General features: G+C 40.9%; 1 protein-coding gene across 1 annotated transcript; it reads left to right on the top strand.

Moving 5' to 3' along the window:
- Positions 1 to 25,654: 25,654 nt before the first annotated feature.
- On the top strand, positions 25,655 to 26,557 carry LOC117714167 (vomeronasal type-1 receptor 4-like). The gene has a single exon (XM_034510832.1). The coding sequence runs from the start codon at positions 25,655 to 25,657 to the stop codon at positions 26,555 to 26,557; it is 903 nt and encodes a 300-aa protein (XP_034366723.1).

Below are 26,557 nucleotides of genomic sequence, written 5' to 3'. Positions count from 1 at the left end.
ACTCTAAAAGAATTTGAGGAGAACACAGGTAAACAGGTAGAAGCCCTTAAAGAGGAAACACAAAAATCCCTTAAAGAATTACAGGAGAACACAAACAAACAGGTGAAGAAATTGAACAAAACCATCCAGGACATAAAAACGGAAGTAGAAACAATAAAGAAATCACAAAGGGAGACTACCCTGAAGATAGAAAACCTAGGAAAGAAATCAGGAGTCATAGACACAAGCATCACCAACAGAATACAAGAGATAGAAGAGAGAATCTCAGGTGCAGAAGATACCATAGAAAATGTCAACACAACTGTCAAAGAAAATGCAAAATGAAAAAAGTTCTTAACACAAATTATCCAGGAAATCCAGGACACAATAAGGAGACCAAACCTAAGGATAATGGGTATAGATGAGAGTGAAGATTCCCAACTTAAAGGGCCAATAAATATCTTCAACAAAATTATAGAAGAAAACTTCCCTAATATAAAGAAAAAGATGTCCATAAACATACAAGAAGCCTATAGAACGCCAAATAGACTAGACCAGAAAGGAAATACCTCCTGTCACATAATAATCAAAACACCAAGTGCACAAAACAAAGAAAGAATATTAAATGCAGTAAGGGAGAAAGGCCAACTAACATATAAAGGCAGACCTATCAGAATTACACCAGACTTCTCACCAGATACTATAAAAGCTAGAAGATGCTGTACAGATGTCATACAGAGACCCTAAGAGAACACAAATGCCAGCCCAGGCTACTATACCCAGCAAATCTCTCAATTACCATAGATGGAAAAATCAAGATATTCCATGACAAAACCAAATTTACACAATATCTTTCCACAAACCCAGCATTACAAAGGATAATAGCAGCAAAGCTCCAATACAAGGAGGGAAATTATGCCCTAGAAAGAGCAAGAAAGTAACCCTCTCCCAACAAATCCAAAAGAAGATAGCCACACAAAGATAACTTCACCTCTAATAACAAAAATAACAGGAGACAACAATCACTGTTCCTTAATATCTCTCAATATCAATGGATTCAGTTCCCCAATTAAAAGACATAGGCTAATGGACTGGATACATAAACGGGACCCAGCATTTTTCTGCATACAGGAAACCCATCTCAGTGCAAAGACAGACTCTACCTTAGAGTAAAAGGCTGGAAAACAATTTTTCAAGCAAATGGTCCTAAGAAACAAGCTGGAGTAGCCATTCTAAAATCTCCAGCCCGAGAACACAAAGGGGGGAACTCATGGCTCCACCTGTATAGGTAGTTGAGGGTGACCTTGCCAGGCATCAGTGGAAGTGGACAGCCTTGGTACCTGAAAGTTTAGATTCCCTAGTGTTAGGGAATTGCAAGAGCAGGGAAGCGGGAATGAGATGATGGTGGGAGCACACCCTCATAGTAATTTGTTGCTCTACTGGAGCCCGATGTTGGACGCCAAACTGTTGCGAACCCCCCACGCTTGGGCACCAAACTGTTGCGCTTACTGGAGCCCGATGTTGGACGCCAAACTGTTGCAGCCCGTACTGCCCGTTCCGGTCCGAGGGTCAGGGTCTAGCGAGAGAGAGAGTGGGGATAAAGGGGAAGAGACGCGAAGAATGGAGACAAGACAGAGATTCTGATCAAGTCTCGTTTATTGAAGGGAATTCGGAGCTATTTATAGGCTTTTGCCACGTGCCTTGTAGGCGCGTGGATACCACGTGCCTTGCAGGTGTTGATATGACGTAAGCCTTACAGGCGTCTATAGCGTGGACAGCACGTGCACCGCAATGCCTTGCAGGCGTGGATAGCACGTGTGCCTTAAAGGCATGTATGGCGTAGATAGCACGTGGACAGCACGTGAACTGCAATACCTTGCAGGCGTGGCCACCACGTGCACCTTGCAGCTGGGGGCAGTAAACAGCAACACAAAATATGTGGGATATCAGAGTGTGCTTTAGCTGTTGTAGGCTATTGAAAACCAAATCTTTCGTCAGGGTATATGGTTCCAGATGGCTGCAAAGTTGATCTAGCCGCTTTCTGCTAAAGTCGGCTCCCAACAGGTCCCCCTTTTTAAATTTTTTTCAAAAGGGAAGGCTGGGAAAACTTACGGAAACCGTGCCTGTCCTAGATTGGAACAAAGGACCCCAGCCTCCCTTTCCCGTCCTTGGATACTCAACAGCCATTGGTTGAGCTCCTGTCTTAGGATGGTGAGGCCTCCCTTCTTTTAGGGGCAAGGGTCTCGGTATGCTCTCTTACCCGTCACTGACTATCCGGCTTAGCGCGTAAGTTAGGGGTTAATCCTCATCAGTCTTGATGACAGAGGTTTCAGAGTCCCCTACTTCCAGCCTGTAATAGTGGACCTGTATGGGTTTCATTTGAATAGTATCTCGTACAAAAGCCATCAGTTTGTTGAACCTTATTAACCCAAGAGACAAGAGACTTAGCAATGCCTGAACAGTCAGTAAAAAAGCAACACTCTTTTTTAAGGGTAACACATAACTCCCTCTATCAGAGGAGTAAAAAGTGTAAGCCTCTTCTATTCTGTTTATAAATGTCTTATATCAGAATCTAAATCTATATAAATACAAAACTGATCATAGCTTTGATCTAAAGAAAACTAAGGAAATCCCTGTTCCTGCTCTAGTCAATCTCAAACCCAAAAAACAACTATAGTAACTGTGGTAGTGGGTTTTCTCCTAATCTAAATTCCCACTAAATCTAAAACAATCTAGTTCCCCACTAAATCATAAGTCAGGGAATCAAGAGTCCAATAGAGCCACCCTGGAGATATGGGTGGTGATGTCTTCTTCAGCACTGATAACTTCCCAAGTCAGGTTTACTTGTTGATCTGTTCCAATTTGAAGGCAATTGTGAAGCATCTTTATGTTTCCTGTGAAGAAAAAATATGCTTCTCAGGGGGTTTCTCCTCCCTGGATTTGTTATTGTTGTCTATTTGTTTAATCAGTCTCTCTGGCAGCCAACGTGCAGCATCTGCAGTTTGGGAATATATGCAAACAGAACCTCTTCCCCAGATAAGCACTGGATCTGGCCCATTCCAGGTTCCAGTTAATGGGTCTTTCCAGAGGACTGTTGCAAAATTTTTTTTGTATCAGGATGCCAGAATCTATCTGCAGCAGATTTTCCTTCAGAATTCAAATTTAAAAAATTTAAAATGAAGAGTGCATGATGAAGGATATTTCTGGGGGATCCCTTGGTAGGGTACCATTCCCCCTTTTTAATTTTTTCAAATTGACATTTAATGGTTTGATGTGCCCTTTCTACTATACCTTGGCCCTGTGGATTATATGGAATACCCGTTTTATGTAGTATTCCCAATCTTTCACAAAATTGGTGGAAACTGGAGCTTGTATAACCTGGGCCATTGTCAGTTTTTATCTGTTTAGGCACACCCATTACAGCGATTGTAGCAAGCATATGAGCAATCACATGCTTGCTTGCTTCTCCAGTTTGTAATGTTGCATAGATGAAACCACTGTATGTGTCTACACATACATGTATATATTTTTGCTTGCCAAATTCATTATAATGAGTAACATCCATTTGCCAGATACTGTTTGGTATCAGTCCCTTTGGATTTACACCCAAATGAGGAACTGGTAAAAGTTTAACACATGATTGACATTGTTTGACAATTTGTCTAGCTTGTTCTCTGGTAATTTTAAACATAACTCTTAAGGTTTTAGAATTAAGGTGATGTAACTCATGAGCCTTTATGGCCTGATCCAAATTAGATTTTTGATCTGATAAAGTCACTGCAGCTATTCGAGTAGCTAGGTCTGCCTTGGTATTTCCTTCAGAGAGAGGACCTGGTAGCCCAGTGTGGGCTCTCAGATGTCCTATAAAGAATTTACACTTTCTCCTCAAAATTAATTGTTGGCACTGTAAAAACAAATCAGCTGCTTCTGAGGAATGCTTTATTTGTGCAGCAGTTTCTAGCAGAGGGATAGACTGAGCTATGTATGAGCTATCTGTATAAATGTTAATGGGTTGATTTGGAAATGCTTGAAACACAGCAATAACAGCATGTAATTCAACCAATTGAGCTGACACAGATGATGTAGCAAAGGAGATTACTTGATCTTTAAAGGCATAAGCAGCTGTTCCTGATGAGGAACCATCAGTGAAAACTAGCAATGCTTCCTTGATAGGTTCATGTGCAGTACGAGATGGAAAAACAAATTCATGATGATTACAAAACTGAACCAATTTATCTGGTGGGTAATGATTATCTATCTGACCAGCAAATGAGGCACATGCAATAGGCCAGACTTCAGAATTCTGCATAAGCCAATCAACCTGATGCCTTGTATAAGGTTGTACTATGACATCAGGATCTTTTCCAAAATATTTTTGACTGTTATCTCTGCCTAACATAATCATATCTGCTACAGCTGCATAGTATGGATTAAGAACCTTCTTGGGGGATGAGGGAAGATGAACCCATAATATGGGTACAGTTTGCCAAAAAACTGCAGTAGGAGTCAGTTTAGTGTTAAAAATAAGAAAATATAAAGGCTTAGAATAATTAATATGAGTTACAAATTGGGATGAAATAGCATTCTCTACCTTCTGTAAGGCTTTTCTACCCTCCTCTGTTAGAGCCCTGCCAGATTTAGGGTCAGGATCTCCCTTGAGAATATCAAACAGAGGCTTCAATTCTCCTGTTGTAAGTTTCAAATATGGTCTTAGCCAATTAATGTCTCCCAGTAGTTTTTGAAAATCATTAAGTGTCTTAAGGGAATCAGTCCTCAGTGTGGCTTTACTATTAATAATACTTGGACCATTAATCTGAAATCCTAAATAGGTATATGGGTCTTGTAATTGCACCTTTTCTGGTGCTATTTGTAACCCTGCAGTCTGTAAAGCTGTTCTAAGATCATCAAAGCACTGGAGTACCTGTTTTCCATCTTTTCCAGCTATCAAAATATCATCCATGAAATGAATCATGTAAATTTGCTTCCACATAGTTCTAACACCCTCTATGGCAGAAGCCACAAACTTTTGGCACAAGGTAGGACTGTTAGCCATACCCTGAGGCAATACCTTCCATTGATATCTTTTCATAGGTTCTCTAAAGTTTATAGAGGGAATACTGAAAGCAAAACGTTTTCTATCATTAGGATGTAAGGGGGTAGTAAAAAAACAGTCTTTTAAATCTATAACTATTTTAAAATAACCTAAAGGTATGGCCACCGGTGTGGGCAGCCCAGGTTGTAAGGCTCCCATTTTAATCATGGTTGCATTAACAGCCCTCAAGTCTTGCAACAATCTCCACTTTCCTGATTTTTTCTTAATGACAAATATTGGGGTGTTCCAGGGAGAGTTACTCTCTTCCAAATGCCCTGCCTGTAATTGCTCCTGCACTAGCAACTGGGCAGCTTGTAATTTTTCGGTGGTTAGGGACCACTGATCCACCCAGACGGGCGAGTCCCCTTTCCAGGTGATGGGATCCGCACAACGTCCTAGGGGTGCAGCTGAATCAGTAGCCCCCATCAAAAATACCCCAAGCCTCTTCTTTCATTGTTACCATAAACTTCAGTAGGATGAATAATTTCATCTTCACCTTTTCCTAATCCTTTGTCTGGGGAAAGCTCAGAGTTTACCATTTGAGCCATGATTACTTCATTAGGGCTGCACATAATCAATCCCAACTGGGATAACAGATCTCTGCCCCAGAGATTAATGGGAAGGCCTGAGATGACATAGGGTTGTATATTTCCTGTATTTCCTTCTTTATCTTTCCAGGTTAGCACCTTAGAGCTTTGTAGTGGATTTTGACTTTGGCCAATACCCCTTAAATTGGTTAAGGTTGGGGTCAGAGGCCAGGTAGCAGGCCAATCACTTTGTTTTAGGATAGTCACATCAGCTCCTGTGTCAACCAAGCCTTGGAATGCCTTTCCATCTAGCCAGATTGTCATCATAGGTTTTTGTTTAACTATAGGCTGTACCCAGTATGCATCAGAGGAACCAAAACCTTGATCCCCTCTTTTAGGATTCTTATATTTGTGATTAGTAGGGTACAATGGAAGTAACAATAGTTGAGCTATCCTCCTTCCTGTAGGAATGGTGACTATGTTCTGAATTGCCTGCGCCATTACCTTAATCTCACCCTGATAATCATTATCTATAACTCCAGGAAAAATTTGTAATCCCTGCAGAGTAGTACTGCTTCTTCCCACTATCAGGCCAAACACATTTGGATAGAGTGGTCCAAACACTCCAGTGGGTAAAGCCTGAGGTCCCATTTCTGGGGTTAATACTGTGTGGGTGGCAGAACTGAGGTCCAGTCCTGCGCTTCCTGGTGTTGCTCGACTAAGTTCAGAAAGGGATTGGTATTTGCTGGTAGGACACTGACTGCTCCATAAGCCTGTTTTGGCTTGTGTCGGTTCGGGGCCTGGAGCTGGCCCCTGTTCCCGTTTCCCTGATCATAGAAAAGGGTGTTACCTTGTGCGTCTCTTTTAGACATACAATGACTAGCCCAATGCCTTCCACGTTTGCAACGTGGGCAGAGCCCAGGCTGTTTTCTGGGCTGTCTCTGGCTTAACTCATTTTCTACTTTGCAATCTCTTGCAAAGTGTCCAGGCTTACCATATTTAAAACATGCCTTTCTGTCTTTATTTGCCAAAAAATCTCTTACAGATTTTCCTTGCATAGCAGCTGCCATAGCTAAGCCCTGTTGATAAGAGGGACCTATGTCAGAACAGAGTCTGATATATCCCGTAAGGTCTGTCTTTTTCCTATAAGGTCTAATGGCCGCTTGGCAGGCAGGATTAGCATTTTCATATGCAAGTTGTTTCACATAATCTACACCTGCCTCTGCATTGCCAAAAATCCTCCCTGCTGTTGTCATTAATCGATGAGCAAAGTCAGAAAATTGTTCATCAGGCCCTTGCCTGACTGCTGTTAAAGATGCACCAGGGTCTCCCTTTACCGGGAGTTTACGCCAAGCCTTCATGGCTGCATTTTGAATTTGAGCATATAAACCTGGGTCATATTGCATCTGGTTATCACTAGAAGCAAATTGCCCTTCTCCTACTAAGGCATCAAAGGACCAACCATTGCCTGCCTGAATGTTTCTCCTAGCTGTCTCTTTACAATTCTCATGATACACTGATTTCCAAATAAGATAGTCTCCACCACTAAGAACTGCCCTCACTAACATATTCCAATCACTAGGAGTTAGCCACTCCTCTGCAACAGATTCTAAAATTGCAAGAGTAAAGGGAGCAGTGGCACCATATTGAGATACTGCATTTTTTAATTCTTTAATAATTTGAAAATTAAACCCTGTGTGATGTCTCCAAGCAACCCCTTGAGCGTCTCTGGTCTCTGATACAGGGAAAGCCTTAGCGTCTCCCTCCTCTGGCTGATCTGTAGCTGAACTAAAGCTAGAGGATAGGGACTGCCTTTGGACACCAGGTTGAGGAACATGAAAATCCGGGGGATTTTCGCAGTTAGTCTCTTGAGACCTCTTCCCTGTCCTTAATTTCTGTAACTGGTTACTTAAGCCCTGATACTCTTTTTCTAACTCTATCAGTTGTTTAAGGATAGTAATTTTGTCCTGTAACTCCTTTTTAGGATCTACAACCATTGTCTCCATTGGGGGAGCACTTGGAGGTGGAGGCACATAGAAAGAGGGCATTTCAGCGTCATAAAATTTAACTTCCTCTTCCTCTCGGTCAGCACAATCTGGCTCTGACAAATTGTCATCAACCTTTGGTTGTATTTTGGATTCTAACTTACGCTTCTTTTTATTTTGAACCAAAATGACAGCATTCAAGAACAAAAGCAGAAAATTAACACATGTGAGCAGCAAACAAAACCGAAACAGAGAGTTGAATTCAAGCTGACTAATTTTGGATTCAGGTTGACTAATTTCTTGTCCCATTTTCCTTACCTTTCTCAATGCGGCAGATTCCTGCGGCAACCAACAGATCCTTCTTCCGTAAAGTCCCTCACTGGGTCTCTCGTTCCCGCTGCCTCTCGTTGAGTGCCAAACTGTTGCTCTACTGGAGCCCGATGTTGGACGCCAAACTGTTGCGAACCCCCCACGCTTGGGCACCAAACTGTTGCGCTTACTGGAGCCCGATGTTGGACGCCAAACTGTTGCAGCCCGTACTGCCCGTTCCGGTCCGAGGGTCAGGGTCTAGCGAGAGAGAGAGTGGAGATAAAGGGGAAGAGACGCGAAGAATGGAGACAAGACAGAGATTCTGATCAAGTCTCGTTTATTGAAGGGAATTCGGAGCTATTTATAGGCTTTTGCCACGTGCCTTGTAGGCGCGTGGATACCACGTGCCTTGCAGGTGTTGATATGACGTAAGCCTTACAGGCGTCTATAGCGTGGACAGCACGTGCACCGCAATGCCTTGCAGGCGTGGATAGCACGCGTGCCTTAAAGGCATGTATGGCGTAGATAGCACGTGGACAGCACGTGAACTGCAATACCTTGCAGGCGTGGCCACCACGTGCACCTTGCAGCTGGGGGCAGTAAACAGCAACACAAAATATGTGGGATATCAGAGTGTGCTTTAGCTGTTGTAGGCTATTGAAAACCAAATCTTTCGTCAGGGTATATGGTTCCAGATGGCTGCAAAGTTGATCTAGCCGCTTTCTGCTAAAGTCGGCTCCCAACAGTAATTGGAGGGGGGAATAGGGTAAGGGATCAGGCATCAGTGGAAATAGAGGGCCTAGGTGCCCGAAAGTTTGGATTCCCTGATGTTGGGAAATCTGAGAGCAGGAAGGCAAAAATGGGAGGATGGTGGGAACACACCCTCATAGAAACTTCCAGAATTATATGGATTAGACATGACAGAGGCAGACCGCCAGAAGACTAGATTCCAGAATTCAAACAAACAATTATCTTGATACTAAAATTTGTTTTGAGAATTGTATATTGCAGAATACATATCCTTGATGTATCTACTCATCAGGCAAGCTGAGCGGACCTGCTCGAACCTCTGATGTCCTGGAATTCCAGCTGAATGCAGTGACGACTCAGTGTCAGACGCTTATCAATTTACTCTTCCCCCAACCCCTCTCCTAATATCTCAACACCCATAATCAGCTTGAAGAAGTTAATGAAGAGTCAGTGCCCCTATTGCCTGGGCTTGGGGACTGAGGTGGTTAATATTGTGCTGTCTTTCTAGGGAAAAATAGTGGTTTTGGTGGAGCAGGAAGGATTACCTAGAATTTATTGCATAGCCATAAGCTTGGTAGAAATATGTATAATTGTTACTAAGATGAAGTTATAATTTCTTAAATGGTACAAAATTTACTTTGATTTCAAATTTAAGGTTTTCATTGGTATGAGCTTCTTATTAATATAAAAGTGAGATGAATATTGTTACTATCATAGGCATTTCGCCTGTATAACACATTTAGAAATACAAGGCTTAGACCCAGTCCTTCTTTAACTTTTTTAACTTATTTGAGATGGTTAGCCTCTGAGTTAAGGGCCTATAGCAAATTCATGGCTTGGAGTTTATTGTTAGGGTGTTTTCTATGTTTTATTTAGAAATAGCTGAGAGGAGTGAACAGACAACAGTCCAGATAGCCTTACATAAATAGTTGGTTTTCAAAACATCAGAAATCCACAGAATTGACGTTACAAACATTTCTGTATTAATGTTCACTTTGATTAGAGACCTGTCTGCTCATGACAGCTTCCTGTCTTGGATTCTAAGAAGAAATTGAGCATCTTTGGAGTTATTCCAATTGTGGTGAGTCAGCCACTAGGCAAGAATTGCCTCTTTCCATCTACAGACTCTACAGACAAATTACTGTCCAGAAAAAGACACACTTGCAGAATAGTCAACTGATTATATCTGCCAAGACGGAGTAATCAGCCCTTAATAATTCTTCATCACTAAGGTCTGTCAGATGTTTCTGGGCCAGAAGGCTGAAGATCGGATGCTCCAACGTTCTGTAGTATAGGGACTGTCCAGGTGTTCAGCGGTCTCTATAAATTGGCTATGTTTTAGAAGCTATGCTTTGTGCTTCCCATAATTTCAGTTAACTCAGTCATTCTGTATTTCTGACAGGGCTGAAAACTTATAGTCTCATAGCCAATCCTAGCTATTTACTTTGAGAGAAAAGATCCGAGTGGATGGTTTTCAGCTGACATTCATTCTAAAGCCAAGAAAAAAGCCAGATTCAAAACTAAGTGTTTTAGTTAGGAGAGATGACAGAGGTTCTGGTTAGTGAACAAAATGATGGACTGAGTATTAGGACTATCTTGTACCTCACTGGCACAATTAGGAATAATTATGCTCTAATTGTATTTTGAGAGAAAAGTTTTATTTTAACAGGAAGGGTGATATGTAGGAGGAGTTAGGGTGGGAGGAGTAAGGAGAGGAGGAGTAAGGAGAGGAGGAGGAAAAGGAGAGGAGGAGCTAGGTGATGAGAGAGAAAGAGAGAGGGGGTCAGACATGGAGGCAGATGTTCACATGTCTCCACCAGTAAAAGATAGTTGATATATCTTGGTTGGGTATTAGATTACACTTCTGATTGATATCAAGCATTATCAAATTTATAAAGCCATTGGTTAACATTTTAAAAATCGTATAAAAGCAAAAAGAAGAAGGGGGTATGGGATAGGAATTTTCTAGGGAGGGGAAATGGAGAAAGGGGATGGCATCTGAAATGTAAATAAAATATCAAATTTAAAAAAAAAGAAAGCGCAGTGTTTTGTTTTCATTGGAGTATTGCTTCAATGAAATTAAGGGAAATTAATGTAAATATGTGATTGAATAACTGATAATTGAAAAAATACTGTGAGAAAATTGGTAAATGTCATATTTAATAAAGAATTAGTATTATGAAATTGTGTGGTATTCCCATATTTGTGATTGTTTAACACCACTTATTTTGTTATTTCCTCAAGTTTTAGTGGTAAAGTTAGAGAATACAATTTTCTTTAAAATATTCTAGGGTAGTAAGGAGAAAATTAGACAGATAACCTAAAACATAATCTCAAAGAGGCAACAGATGGCGGTTAGGTGCAGACTCTCAATCCCTTTGGGTAAGATTCTGCTGTGTAGACATGCATATTTCACATAATTCATCACTACATAAATGTCTCAAGACACAAGCTGAGGAAACCTGGAACAAAAGAGGATTCTCCAGCCCACTCAAACCTTCTGGGACCTGAGAGAACTTGAAGCTCACCCAGTTCCCTAAAGACCAAATGGTAAAACATTCTTGAGGTCAAAGGTGATAAGATGGAACCCAAACAGCTCTCCCACAGCTCCCAGTGTGCTTCCTCTAATCATATGAAGACAAACAAGTCAACTTTCACCAACCATCGGGGATAAATGATTGGTTTATTGAACCTAAAATGTTCTTCAGCCAGTCTGTGTTTGTGCATTAGTCATTTGGAGGAATCTGTCAAATCCTTTGCTGATATCTGTCATTTGGAACTTGTTGGTTGTTTTATTTGTGGATAAACTGGAATTATGAGGATTATGAGTTTAGGGAGTCAATGCAAGAGAGATAAAGTATCCTTCTCCTCCACTCCATTATAGACTGGATGCTTCTTTCTCAGCCTTCCAATTGAATTCATATGCTGAAATTCTAACCTGCATTGGGATACTACTTTGGAGATCAACATTTAGGAGTGAAGGAGCTGAGGTAGCAGAATAAACTCCATTTTGTTCTTAAGACTCCGTTCTAAGTTAACTTGTGTTTAGAGAGACATGACCAATGAATGAAGAGGCAAAAAAAAAAAAAAAAAAAAAAAAAAAAAAAAAAAAAAAAAAAAGCCAGCAGAACAGATTCCATCTTTCCTCCAAACTCTGTTCTAAGCTGCTGTCCTTGGAGAAAGCTACTGTCTGCTGTCCTTGAAGTGATATGGCCCCCTTGGGCTCTGGGAAAGAGAACAACATTCCTTTACCCTCTTATGTAATGCCAAGGCTTAGAAACCCCGATTTGTGGTTTTTGTCCTTCATAAACCCCCTTCACCTAGAGCTGGGGGTCACTCTCCTTCCTGTTCCATCAGAAAGGTTTGTAGCCCAAGCTCGAGCTTAAACAAAGACTCTCCTATGCTTGCATAGGAGTTGTGGTCCCTGGGGGGTGTCTCATGAACTGGCCACATTGTGGGGGCTCATCCACCGGGATTCCCTAGCAGATCCTCAGGATCCCCGACCCAGAGAGTCTAGTGCTGGTCGGTGAGTGTTCACTATTTCTGTATTGTCTTCGTGTCTCTGTTCTCTCTTGAGTTTCTTGAAAAAAGCCTTGAGATGTTTGTATAAGCAGCAAAGAGTGGCTAAGAGTCAATGTGCTAGAGGGCCACAGCCCTTCCTGCCCCGCCCCCTCCCAGGGTGAATGGACCACCCATGGGGGGAGGAACGTTTGGTAGAGGAAGAGGAGCCTCATCATCTGTTACTTTCCTCCCTGTGCCACCTTCGATTTCGGAGGCAGGAATCTGTGAGTCTGAGTGTTTGGATTTACTTCTTGTTACAGTCTCTCTACTTCGAGCGAGCGTGTTTGTTGGTCTACTGTGTTCCTTGTGGTATCTGGTTTCTGTCTGTACTGTATTTTGATGGACACTGTGGAACAGACTGACTCTCACCCTCTCAATATTGTTTTAGCTCATTTTAAGGACGTTAGGGCCAGAGCTCCCAACCTCTCAGTAGACGTGAGGAAAGGGAAAATGATCAGCTCAGAGTATCTGACTTTTGATGTGGGATGGCTACGGCAGGGGGAACTTAGTGTCAGCAGTAAAAGAGAAAGTGTTTCAAAAGTCTTCCCTCTTTCCCCCTGTTAATGCTTCTGTATCAGTCCGAACAGACACATAGTGACAAGGAAAAATAGGAGCCAGATCCAGCCCAGCAGCCAGCTCCAGCCTTGCCACCCTTTCCAGTGGCATCAGGTTTAGGGCACAAGAAGTAAATACACTATGTCCCTTAATACTAGCCCGTGGAGATGGCTCAGAGATTAAGAGCACTGACTTTTCTTCCAGAGTTCCTGGGTTTGATTCCCAGCAATCACTTGGGGAGTCCTTTTTTTTCCTCAGGACAGGCTTCATGTTAAAGAGAGGGTCTTCACTGACACTGTCCTGCCACACTCAGCCCAGTGAGAAGCAACAACCACTCCCTTCCATGCACCTTAGGGCACTTAGCGCAATCACTTACCCAAAGCTCTTGCAGGCTCTCTTCACCACAGACAGAGGCCAAGAAACGCTCCAGGCTTATAGGGAACCCACCCAGACTGGGGCTTCAACATGGTGGAAGGTAGGGATTGTCTCCAGATTTACCACCAGGCTCTTTCAGCAGGTCTCAATAATTATTTGGCCAAGGTTTAGATATGATATTAGACAGAAAATTGATAAACAACGTCCAGTGGCATTTCTTGAATGGGTCATGAAGACTATATGTGTAAGGCTATACACACATAAACTCTAACAAAACAGAGAATTCTAGCACAGTAGCTCCGGCTTTCATTAATAAGTGCTGGACATTAGGAAGAAGTTAAAGGCATGAAAGATTAAGAGAAAGGTCATTGAGGGATCTAATGGAAGTTGGAGAGAGAAAGTACAGAAGAGTGCAGATTAAGAAAAGAAAGACATTAAATGGAGATTTGGTTGGAGTCCTTCTAGCCAACAAAGCCTCAGGTCTAAGAGAAAAGAAATGCCAAGCTTCAACAGATTACTGGAGGAGGAGCTAAAGGGGTCTTGACCCAAACCCTAGGAACATGGAAATGGCCAAAGACTTGTTTGTCAAAGAAACTGTACCCAGTGGCAGCAGGATGACCACCTTGCCTGCATATTATTGTAGCCACAACACTGTTGGTCAAAGATGCAGACAGATTAACTTTGGGACAGAATGCGATTGTGAATACAGTTGAAGGGCCACTCACGCAGCCTTCTGAGAGATGGCTCATTGTGCTTACTTGATTCATTAGCAGACTTTACTAATGAGTTAGCTGAGTTATTTGCCAGTCGCCTGTTTGCTGAATGCTGCAACTCTCCTACCTCATCCTGACTGAGACTGTCTACACCATCAATGTATTGAGGTTCTGGCCCAGGTACACAGTACCTGACCTGACTTGAGAGACTCTCCTCTGTTGGAGGCAGAGCGGACCTGGTTTATGGACAGGAAAAGCTTCATCCATGAGGATCAGAAGAGAGGAGGGGCAGTGCTGACTACAGAAATGGAGGTGATCTGGACTCAGTCTCTTCCTCCAGGCAAGTTAGCTCAAAGGACCAAGATAATAGCACTAACACAGGCCCACATCATGGGAAAAGGACTGGTTGTTAGCATTTAGATAGACAGACAGACAGACATTTGCAACTGCTCATGTGCATGGAGCCATTTACCAAGAACAAGGGCTCCTAACAGCAGAAGGAAGAACTGGAAGGTTCAAAAGGACACCACCAACCTCCTTAAGTTAAAGTTCACTCAGTCTCAGTCCTGAGTCTGTTGTCCCTGCTAACTGTATGTACTGTGTGTATTAAATTTCCCCCCACTTTTGTGAAGACATTGGGTTAAAAGCTGAATATGTTTCTGAAAGTGACTCTACATGTAGATGGTCACAGGAAGGTCTAGCTCTATCCCTCCAGACTATATCAGGACAGGGTATTTGACTGAGAAAGTCCTTTTGTCACATCAACACCTCTGCAATCAGACTGTTCCCATAGTTCATTCCAAATGGATTATTCCCCCAGAACAGGCATGGTGGGCCTGTTCAACAGGACTGACCCCTTGCATGAATGGGGTAGCTCTTAATCCTTCGAAGGGTTCTATATTTTGGTTCAATTAGTGCCCATATAACCTATTATTCAGAGAAAATGGTATTGAGAGCCTTAGTAAGACAAATTGAGTACAACATTATGAGACAAAGAAGAAAACTTATCTCTTTGACTTTAACATTAATTCTAGGGGCAGGACTAGACAGGACTGGCACTGGGATAGCTGTGCCAGCATTACAAGAAAAAAATTATATAACAGTTTAAAGGGGGATACAGATGAAGACATCTCACAATGTATATCCTCTAGCTTAAGTGATGTTACAAAACAGGCAGGGATTAGACTTAGTCTTCCTGCAACAAGGATGGCTATTGCACCTTACATGAGAAATGCTGTTTCTATGTTAACCACTCTGGAGTCATTCATAAGTCATTGGCTAAGGTCAGGGAAAGCCTAGACAGGTGCTGGTGAGAATGAAAAAAATCTAAAAGTTGGTACCATTCACTGATTCCTTCCCCTGGTTAACAATTCTTATTTCCACCCTCATGGGACCATTAGTTGGTTGTTTACTTCTCCTTACCTTTGCATTATTTATCATAAACAAGCTTTTACAATATATAAAACAGGGATTGGGGGCTATCCAATTAATGGTGATGAGATCTCACTATCAACAAATTAACACTCTGGACCTCAAGGAGCCCAAGATTGGCCTCTAAAGCAACTAGTAGATGGGGAAATAAAAGGACTGAGGTAGCAGAATGAACTCCATTTTGTTCTTAAGACTCTGTTCTAAGTTAACTTGCCCTTAGAGAAGCATGGCCAATGAAGAGGGGAAAAAAAACATCAGGACAGATTCCATCTTGTCCTCCAAATTTTATTCTAAACTTCTGTCCTTGGAGAAAGCTACTGTCTGCTGTCCTTGAAGTGATGTGGCCTCTACCCTTGGGTTCTGGGAAAAATACCAACATTTCCTTACCCTCTCATGCAATGCCAAGGCTTAGAAACCCCCACTTGCAGCGTTTTTTCCTTTATAAATCATCCCCTTCACCTAAGCTGGGGGGTCACTCTCCTTCCTGTTTCATCAGGTAGGTCTGTAGCCCTAGCTCAAGCTTGAAGAAAACCTCTCGTGTGCTTGCATAGGAGTTGTGGTCCCTAGTGGTCTCTTGAGGGTCTTGTGAACTAACGAGAGATAGTTGGATAAGTTTGGACTTGAGGTAAGAGTCATCTGTGGGGTGGACTCTGTTAACACAACAGACCACTGGTGATTTTAAACCTGATCACTAATGACAAAGAGTGTTTGCCAGATTTCCCTCTTTTGTACAAATTCATTATATTTTAGAGTTTCTTTATTTTTTTTTGTAAATAGGTGGCTTAACTTAACCCTCATATAGAAAAATGAAGAATGATGGTCCACCTCTTGGAGGGAAGACTGTCTACATGATTATTTCAAAGTTTTCTATTACATTTGTTGTTTATTTATTTATGTAAAAATCAACTTATAGAAGCATGTCCTCTTGGATTATGTTAAGTTTCAAGTTTTTTCATGGTATGAACTTTGGGGCTTTTTTCTCTTTCTTTGGATTCTTTGCACAATTTGTTGTTGCTAAAAATTTTTCTTATTATATATGCTTGTAATTTTGGAATGAGATAGCTTGGAAAGATTTACTGAAGGGTAAGGCATGACTACTTTGTAAGGACACGAACTCTGAAGGCATCAACATCTCCCCCAGGTTAGTTTATAAAATAAATTAGGGTATATATGTTAATAGTTAACAAAAGTAATAAAACCTTGAGTGAAAACAATTTATAATTCATGTAGATGTTTTGTATGCGAGTTTTTGACAACCTGAAAGGTACACTACAACCAGACAATATACTAGCCTGATGATGATGATGGTGGTGGTGGTGGTGTGTGTGTGTGTGTGTGTGTGTGTGTGTGTGTGCAAAACCACAGGAAAAAGATTTGTTTGGGCTACAATGGGAATAGAGACAAATAAAAGGGTCCAACGACAACCAAACCTACTTGCAAAGTCATGTTTTGGACTTTCTGCACAAATAGACAACAAACAGTGTGCAGAATGAACCAGCCTCACTCATCCCTTGTCCATCATTGTCTAAACTCAGTTGTTTCTATAAACTGCCAGGGCTGTATTCAATCTTTCAGTGGGAGCCAACTTCCTCCTCTGTTAGAGCCAGGGCATCAGCCTGTTTGCTTCACGACATGATGTTTTGAGGAGGTTATAATTATTTGAGATCTGTGTTTCAATAATCTAAGATTCACAGGGAGAAGCACACAAGTCTTTCTGTAGATGATCTCTTACCTGCCAGAGTGGTTATGACATCATCCTTGATGGTCAAAGTGAACTGAACCTTCCTCTGTAAAGTTAAAACCCTGAGAAGAGTGTCTGGGATGCATCACTGGAGTCTCAGCTGAGTGATCAAGCAACAAAGAGTCATCAGATCAGGAAACAAGATACAATATTATAAACCTAAGGATCTCAAATCAAAACACAACTAAGAAACAAATTCTATAAAAGTTAAGATACAAAACCAACATGTAAGAATCACTCAGGTGTCTACACATCAGTAATGAAAACTCTGAAAAGACAATTAAGAGAAATAATTCCATCAAAAATACACAAGGGCTATGGAAGTTTCTCAGTGGCTTAGAGTGATTGTTGTGAACATGAAGAATCTGGGTCAAACTCCTAGCACCCATATAAAAAGCCAAAATTGGTCATGCATGTCTGGACCCCAGCATTGACAGGCAAAGAAAAACAAATCCCAGGAGCTTCCTGGCCAGCCACTTAGCTGAAATAGCAAGCTTCAGATAAGTGAGAAACCTTTTCTCTAAACCATAAGGTGGAGAGTGATAGAGAAGACACTTGGCATGCTACTCTAATGTCCACATGTGTATACACAGTCACTAACAACCACAAATACACCTGCATAAATCCCACATGCATACATACAAACATATATACATAAATTATTGCAATTTTAAAAATAGAATAGTGTAGGGCAGAAGGCAGCTATCATCCTTGCAGCCATCTTGAGCCATATACCCTGAAAAGAGACTTGATTACATCAGCCTGCAACAGCTGAGCACACTCTGATAACATCTTGCATTAGATACCCAGGATCTTCCCTTGGGTGTGTGAGACTTAAAGGTGTGTGACTTAGAGATCAGATTTAGAGATTAGACCTAAAGGCATGACTTAAAGGCATGACTTAAAGGCGTGGCTTAGAAGTGATACATATAAAAGTCGAGAGGCAGACAGAAGAGTTCAGTACACCTTGGAGTAGGAATTAGGCATTGAGGAACAAGACACTTGGACTAGAGATCTTGGAAGAAGGATTATTAGGTATTAGGCACTTGGCACTTGGAGGAAGAAATTGGAATTAGACATTAGGCACTTAGCACTTAGAAGAAGTAACTTGGAACTTGGAGGCACCAGGGACTAGGAACTAGGGACTAGGAACTCAAGACTTGGGACTTGGACTAGGAAGAGAGACTGAAGAATAAACGGGATTGAATCACACTCTGTCTGGTCCCCATTCCTTGAGTCCATCCTCACTTTCTCTTTTGTTGAACCCCGACCCATGGACCAGAGCAACTTGGGGCAGTACGGCTCTAACAAACAATTTAGCCCCCAAGGCTTTTGGCAGTGCGGGTTCCAACATTGATAGAGCCGTCCTCAACATTTTGGCCCCCAAGCATGGGGCAGAGTAGAGCGGCTCTCAACAGAATAGGTGGAAATAAACTGATGCAAAGGGAAGAAAAACTTATGCTGAAACTATACTACATTGATTTTTTTTTTAATTGAGGAAGAAAAAATATGGAAAGAGACCTTGTGCTGGCAAAGAAGGACTCTCTATTAAGGAAATGCCTCCATATGATTAGACTTAAGCAAGCCTTTGGGGATTTTCATAATTAATGATTGATGTGCATTGGCGTAGCCCATTGTGAGTGGTGCTACACTTGGATGGTAGTCGTGGATTCTGTAAGAAATCAGGCTGAACAAGCCATGAAAAGCAAGCCAGTAAGCATCCCTCCATAGCCTCTGAATCAGATCCTGCCTCCAGTTTCTTGACTACTTGGGTTCCTGCTCTACTTGGTTTCAATGACGAACTGTGATGTAAAAGTGTAAGTGAAATAAACCCTTTCCTCCCCAAGTTACTTTTGGTCATGGTGTTTCATCAGAGCTATTTTGACCCTAACAAAATTATACCTCATGTCCATAGATTACTAGACAATATTGTTATGATGTGAATGCTATAGATTTAATGCAAGCCTTTCATATACCCTATTATGTCTTAGGGGAAAATAGAAAGCTACAATATAAAATTCAAAAGGAACCAAGGAGAAATTCAGTCTTAGAAAAAGAACAAGTTTTCAGGAAACACAGCAATTATTTTTATTTTATATTTTATTTACATTTAAGATGCCATCCCCTTTCCCCATTTCCCCTCCCTAGGAAACCCCTGTCCCATACCCCCCTTTCCTTTTTGCTTTTATACAACTTTTTTTAAAATGTTAATCAAAGGCTTTATAAGTTTGGTAATGCTCAATCAGAAGCGTAACCCAATACCCAACCTAGATATATAAACTATCTTTGACTGGTGGAGACATGTGAACATCTGCCTCCATGCCCCCTCTCTCTTTCTCTCTCTCATCACCTAGCTTCTCCTCTCCTTCATCTTCTCTCCTTACTCCATCTCTTCCTCTCAGTACTCCTTCCCACTTAGCTCCTCCTACATATCACTCTTCCTGTTAAGGTAAAACTTTTCTCTCAAAATACAGTTAGAGCATACTTATTCCTAATTGTACCAGTGAGATACAAGATAGTCCTAATACCCAGTCCATCATTTTGTTGACTAACCAGAACCTCTGTCATCTCTTCTAACTAAAACACTTACTTTTGATCCTGGCTTTTTTTGGCTTTAGAATGAATGAATGTCAGCTGAAAACCATCTACTCAGATCTTTTCTCTCAAAGTAAATAGCCAGGATTGGCTTTGAGACTATAGGTCTTCAACCCCGTCAGAAATCCAGAATGACTGAGTTAACTGAAGTTATGGGAAGCACTAAGCATAGCTTCTAAAACTTAGCCAATTTATAGAGACCGCTGAACACCTGAAAAGCCCCTATACTACCGAACGTTGGATCATCAAATCTTCAGCCTTCTGGCCCAGAGTCATCTGACAGACCTTAGTGATGCAGGATTATTAAGGGCTGATTACTCTGTCTAGGCAGATATAATCAGTCGACTATTCTGCATGTGTGTCCTTTTCTGGACAGTAATTTGTCTATAGATGGAAAGAGGCAATTCTTGCCTAGTGACTGTCACCACACAACTGGAGTAACTCCAAGGATGCTCAATTTCTTCTTAGAATCCAAGACAGGAAGCTGTCAGGAGCAGACAGGTCTCTAATCAGAATGGACATTAATATATAAATATTTGTAACGTCAATTCTATGGACTTCTGATGTTTTGAAAACCAACTATGCATGTAAGGTAACCTGGACTGTTGTCTGTTCACTCCTCTCAGCTATTTTTAAATAAAATATGGGAAACCTCCTAACAATAAACTCAAAGCCATGAAATTGCTATAGTTCCTTAACTCATAGGTTAACCTTCCCAAATCAGTTAAAAAAGTTAAAGAAGGACTGGGTCTAGGCCTTGTATTCCTAAATGTGTTATACAGGTACAATGCCCATGAGAGTATCAATATTCATCTCACTTCTATATTAATAAGGGGCTCGTGCCAATGAAAACCTTAAATTTGAAATCAAAGTAAATTTTATACCATTTAAGAAATTATAACTTCATCTTGATAATAATTATACAGATTTCTACCAATAGGTTATGGCTATGCAATAAGTCCTAGCTAATCCCCCCTGTTCCAACAAAACCACTACTTTTCCCTAGAAAGACAGACCATTATTAACCACATTAGTCCCCAAGCCCAGAAAATAGGGGTGCCAACTCTTCTTTAACTTCTTCAAGCTGATTAAGGGCGTTGAGATATTAGAAGAGGGGTGGGGGGAAGAGTAAGTTGATAAGCCTCTGATGCTGTGTCTTCACTGAATCCAGATGGAATTCCAGGACATCGGAAGTTTGGGCAGGTCTGCTCAGTATGTTTGATGAGTAGATACACCAAGGCTGTGTATTCTGCAATATACAATTCTCAGAACAAGTTTTAGTATCAAGAAAAAAAAAATTTCCCCCCTAGGGGGCTGACATTTTTTTAAAGATGTTGGTTCTAACAACTTTTCTTTTTTTTTCCTTTTTAAAATTGGTTGTAATATTTACATTTCAGATTTTATCCCCTTACCCCACTTCCTCCCACCACCCAGAAAAACACACCAATTTTTAAAACATACTTCTAAGTCATCAAACAATGAGATATTTCTTGAATGACAGATGCTCAAAGGAGGGTAATTTTATCTCTTCCTTTCCTGTTTTATCTCTTCACTTTGTCTTTATTACTTAGGCAAATAATCTAAGCACTATATTGGTTATGTGCAAAGATGATGGCTATCCTTGTGTAGCAGAATTTTCCCTGTTAATTTAAATATTAATACAACAAGAAACCTTTGATTGGACAGGGAAAAGGGAGGCAGTGCTAAGAGTTTCAAGAACAGAGACAAAAGAAGAGAAGAGAAGGAAGGAAGATGGAGGAAGAGAAAGACAATTCAGATTCTGCATGGCTTTAAATAGCCACAGGTAGCTATGAATATCTTATAAGGGATGAATAAATACAGGTCATCTTCTGCTGTATTATTATATTGCTTCATCCCATGTGGACTGAATTTAAATGATTACATTCCTTTATGAATCCACCCAGGGAATTTTCCTGTGTTCATATTATTATATTAAACAAGAAAATTTAAAAAGCTGGACAAAAAAATAATTGTTTAATTGTTTTTCAAATAACCAGTGACCTTAAAGAGAATTCAGGTAAACACAATGAAAGAAAATTTAGTAACTTCAGGACAGAGACCAGAACGTCAGCAGTCCATATTAGACATACAGAAAAAAAACCCTGAAATTTTGAAGAAAGAAACAAGTTAAAGGATAAATGAAAAGCTCCGCCAGGAGGGCAGTTGACTCCTCTGCATAAAAGCAATGGTCAGAGCAAAAACCAGAAACAATTTCCAAAAGTTTCCCTGCTGCTCTGTCCTGGATACCACACCACAAGATCAGACACTGATTCTGCCCCTTGAACATCTTTTGTTCTGAGCACAGTGAGCTTTTAAAATTAAATAAATATACTTTATTTTTACTAGATTTGTTCCTCTTTATGTACATTTTACTTATATACATTTTTCCTGAATATATTTCTGTGCATCATGTGTGCACTTGATGCCCATGGAGGTCAGAAGACAGCATTAGGTCCCCTGGAGTTATTTATGGTTGTGAACCACCATATGGGTGCTTGGAATTGAACCTGGGTCCTCTGCAGGAGCAACAAGTGCTTAACCACTGATTCATCTCTCCAGCCCTGGTGTTGCCCAACTTTGAAATGTTTATAAAGAAACTCCTTCAGTTTCTCAGAATTTTCCCATTTAAGTTTCTGGCTTTGGGAGAGAGAAGAGAAAAAAGTGACATTCGCAAGGAAACTCAAGGTACTATTCATCTTCATAGCCCTCCTTGTCACCACAGGGACTGTAATTAGGACCAGAAAGTTTCTGGCTCAGCAAAAGACAGGGCACCAGGGAGAGCAGAAAGCTGACATCCAGGATGGAGATTGCATAAGGAGCCCTTTCCTCAGGAGAAGCCAAACTCCTGCTAGTGACATCCTATTAGCAGTGACAGTTGTGAGCACAGAGCTTGAGAATGATAAAAAAAAAACAGGGCCTGGATATGCTCTGAGGCCACCTCTGAGCCCTGCACAGACTCTGCAGGTGAGTGTTCCATCTTGTCACAGAGGATTGAAGTTGCCTTTTTCTCCTTCACAGAGACTCTGTGAGGTAGGGATGGTTAAAGAAGGTGGTTGAAGAGAGGGTCTGGGTTCCTCTAAGGTGACAAGATCCAGGAAGAAAGCAGTCTCTCATTTCCCACCTGCCCTCCGGAATTGTTTCCATGTCCATGAGGGAGCAGAGTGCAGCTGTGTGTGGTGCACTGAGTCAGAGATGCTCAGCACAGCTGAGGCAGGTACAGGGACGTGGGCTGAAATTTCAGCTTGAGTGTAGGGAAGCTTTCCTTTGCTGTTTCTCCAGTTTGTGTGTTTGTCCTCACAGGGGTGAGAGGTTCTACTCAATAGGATCTTATATCAGATGCCCTTTAGCTTTCTCAGAAAGGAGGACTTTACCATTCTTTCTTCTTGTTTTACTGTTTCTGAAGTTTCCCTGTCCAAGTCAAAATGTAGCACAATGTGCAGTTACAGAGAATTGTGGGAGACACCAACATGACACAAAATCCTATAACAATGGATATTAGAGCAGGTTAACACTGGGCAGAGTCTGTTCTAAGCACTATGTGCCTCTGCTCCACTAAATTCCCACAATACACCTGAATGGTACAAAGTGCCTTCCCTACATTAGTGAGTCTTAAAGGGGTCTAAAAAATGTTCAAAGCCCAGCATACAGCAGTTAGGAAATACAGCATTTGGGAGACAGGTTACAAAGCTTGAGCTTTCGATTTTACAATCTGTCCTTCTCTAGTTTACTGATTTTTCTCTCTCATGTATCTAGATGTCATACTCTACCCCTACAGTCAATGAGTAATTTCTAAAAGAACACTCTGACTTGATTAGTTTCACAGAAATTGCTCTTTGTTATTTCTTACATGCCAGAAAAACGGGGGTTGAGAAAGCTTATTAAGTATGTATGTAAATGTGTCTTCCCAATCACCCTGGAAAAGATACATAGGTGTGTGCGTGTGTGTGTGTGTGTGTGTGTGTGTGTGTGTGTGTGTGTGTGTGAGCGTGCGCATGTGTGTGTATGTGTGTGTGCATGTGTATGTGTGTGCATGAGTGTGTGTGTGTGCATGAGTGTGTGTGTGTGCATGAGTGTCTGTATGTGCATGAGTGTGTGTATGTGCATGAGTGTGTGTGTGTGTGTAGCTTTTCAACATAAATGTCACACTCTTTGGGATATCAAAGGCAATTTTATCTACATGTTTTGCTATTGACAACTCACCAATTACATAGGAACATCTGAAAAGTTACCAAATTGTAAGCAAAGAGATCCTGAGAGAAAATGAAGGCTTGTGAGTAAGTTTCATGAAGAATAACCCATGCCCTTCAATAAGTTGGTTGAAGCCTGAAAGCTCACATTATTGCACAAGTAAGGAAGTGCTAAATACTTCGCAACTGTGCATCCAAAGTAAATTGATTTCTCCAGGATACTGAGCTTTATCAATATTCAGGAAAGAGCCCAACTCAAATGTTTCTCAAAATTGGTTTGTTAGTTCATCCCTGTGATTAATGTGACATTTTAAAACCAACAGCCTCCTTGAGAAACATGTAAACTTTTTGAACAGGCACTATGCTAATATTTACATGAGACATTCAAACCAATGTCTCTGAGGCCTGCGCACTGTCCAGTGGAGTAAAAGAGCAATTATAGGGGCAGCATAGTCTTCTAAAGGTAAGGAAAGCAAAGAGATAAAATTCTAAGCAGATGCTATAAGGGAGAGTAGTTGAGCAAAGATCAGCCTTGTATATTACATATTCCTGTGGAAAGGTAAGCTCCAATGTTACATTATAAGATGAAGTTCAAAGTAATTCGGAAATAATTTTGATGTGGAGAAGACACCAAATTGTAGAGGACAAACTGAAATTAAGGTTGTCGTGTGAAGCACTGTTTTGTGAGGGATGAAGCAAATGGAATATGTTTCTGTTTCAAAGGCTCATTTTGCCTTCAATATAGAAAGTAAAAAAAGGAAGGAAGGAAGGAAGGAAGGAAGGAAGAAAGAAAGAAAGAAAGAAAGAAAGAAAGAAAGAAAGAAAGAAAGAAAGAAAGAAAAGAGATATCATTCATAAAAGATGACAATCATAGTGTGAGATATTGGGAAGGACTTGGAGGAGGCTGGGGCATTTCTGATAGAAAGCTTCAATAGATTGAACCAACATTGAAACAATTGGGAGGACATATGTTTGTTAAGACTCTATAAGAACAGCTTTGCTGAAGTATTTTAGGGAAAGTATTCCACGAGAAAGGGTAATAATAAGGTTAATAGAAGTCAAAAGGAAATAACTTTCAGTATAATTCTACCCATGAATATTGGGAATGCAATTTTTACCACACTTAGTATCCCCTTGAGGCCATTAATCTAGATGTTCATACTTTGACTAAGTCACTAACCTTTGTATAATTTATGGTCAAAGGGCTTAGGAAGAAGAAGATACCATAACATCTCACCTGGGAACCTGATCCACTTGACCAAGTGCAACTTTCTGAGAAGCTGTAAGCTTTTTATTAGTGAGCAACATTTTACTAGTTCAATATCAACAATCATATGATTGTATACAGAGCACTGAAGAGGATCAGGATGAAACAGAAACACAGTCCAGTAGACTGAACTCACACTGGGTAAGAAGAAGGAAGAGGAAGGAACCCACCAGCCCAATGTTCAGAACTGTATTGGCGTGAAAAGTGCCAAAATGATGTCATGCATTTAGCTTTTGTCTGGGAAGAGCATGGTCATATGAACTTAAGGGATGAAGGATCATCGTAAAACACAGGAAACTAACAGGTTTATGCCCTGATTGTAGCCATCATCGTTGCCATAGGAGTGAGGAAAAGAATGACAACCTGAAAACAGAACAAAACCAAAAAAAAAAAAAATCAAAGAAAAGAAAAAACAAAAAAGAACAACAAACTGTGATCACGCATCATAAAGTAAAAACCATGCATGTTTACACAATTGAGACCATTCTTTTCAACAGCATAAGCAAAGAAAGTATTATGTGTGTTTCTTAGATGATTTTTTCTAGTGATGTACATAAAATCAGAAGATGAAGTGGAGTAACATTACACAGGCCATAGTCTTCCTTTCTCTAGCTGGTCCTGGAATTGTAGGAAATATCCTAGTATTTGTGAGATATGTGTACACTTCTGCCTTGGGGACTGAGAAAAGGCCGATAGACCTTATTCTCATCCATTTGGCATTTTCTAATCTCATCATTATTTGTAGCACAGGAATCACAGATATAGTCACAGTGTTTTATTTCAGAAACTTCCTAGGAGATGTTGGTTGTAAAGCTATGGTTTATCTGGCAAGGATGGCACGGGGTCTCTCCATCTGCACCACCTGTCTCCTCAGTGTGGTCCAGGCAGTCACCATCAGTCCCAGGACCACCCTTTGGACAAAGCTCAAACCACAGACATCATGCCAAGTTCTTCCCTTTCTCCTTGTCTTTTGGATTGTCAATGTTCTCATAAGCTCCAACTTGCTCTCCTACATCAAAGCAGGCAGTAGCTTGAACAGGTCTGTAGCTGCAAAGATCATTGGCCACTGCTATATGCTCCAATCTAGACATATCATCAAGTGGCTTTTCCTCTCTCTCATGACTCTTCGTGATGTCATCTTTCAGAGTCTCATGGGCTGGAGCAGTGGATCCATGGCTCTCCATCTGTATAAGCACCACAAGCGTGTCCTCTACCTTTACAGCTCCAGGTTTGCAAAGAACTCCCCTCCAGAAATCAGAGCTACATGGAGTGTTCTCATTCTTATGACCTGTTTTCTTTTCTTCTATTGGGTAGATTTTATTCTCTCTTTCTACACAGGTTTCACAGTGACACATGATTCTATTTTACTCAATATTAAAGTATTTTTAGAACTTGGTTATGCAAGTTTCAGTCCCTATGTTCTGATCAGCAGAGATGTCCATGTTCCTAGTGTCTTGCATGCTCACTGA

The sequence above is a fragment of the Arvicanthis niloticus genome, chromosome 8, assembly GCF_011762505.2.
Source record: "Arvicanthis niloticus isolate mArvNil1 chromosome 8, mArvNil1.pat.X, whole genome shotgun sequence".
NCBI lineage: Eukaryota > Metazoa > Chordata > Mammalia > Rodentia > Muridae > Arvicanthis > Arvicanthis niloticus.
Note: the sequence above shows the minus strand (reverse complement) of the source record. Positions and strands in the feature narration are given on the sequence as shown.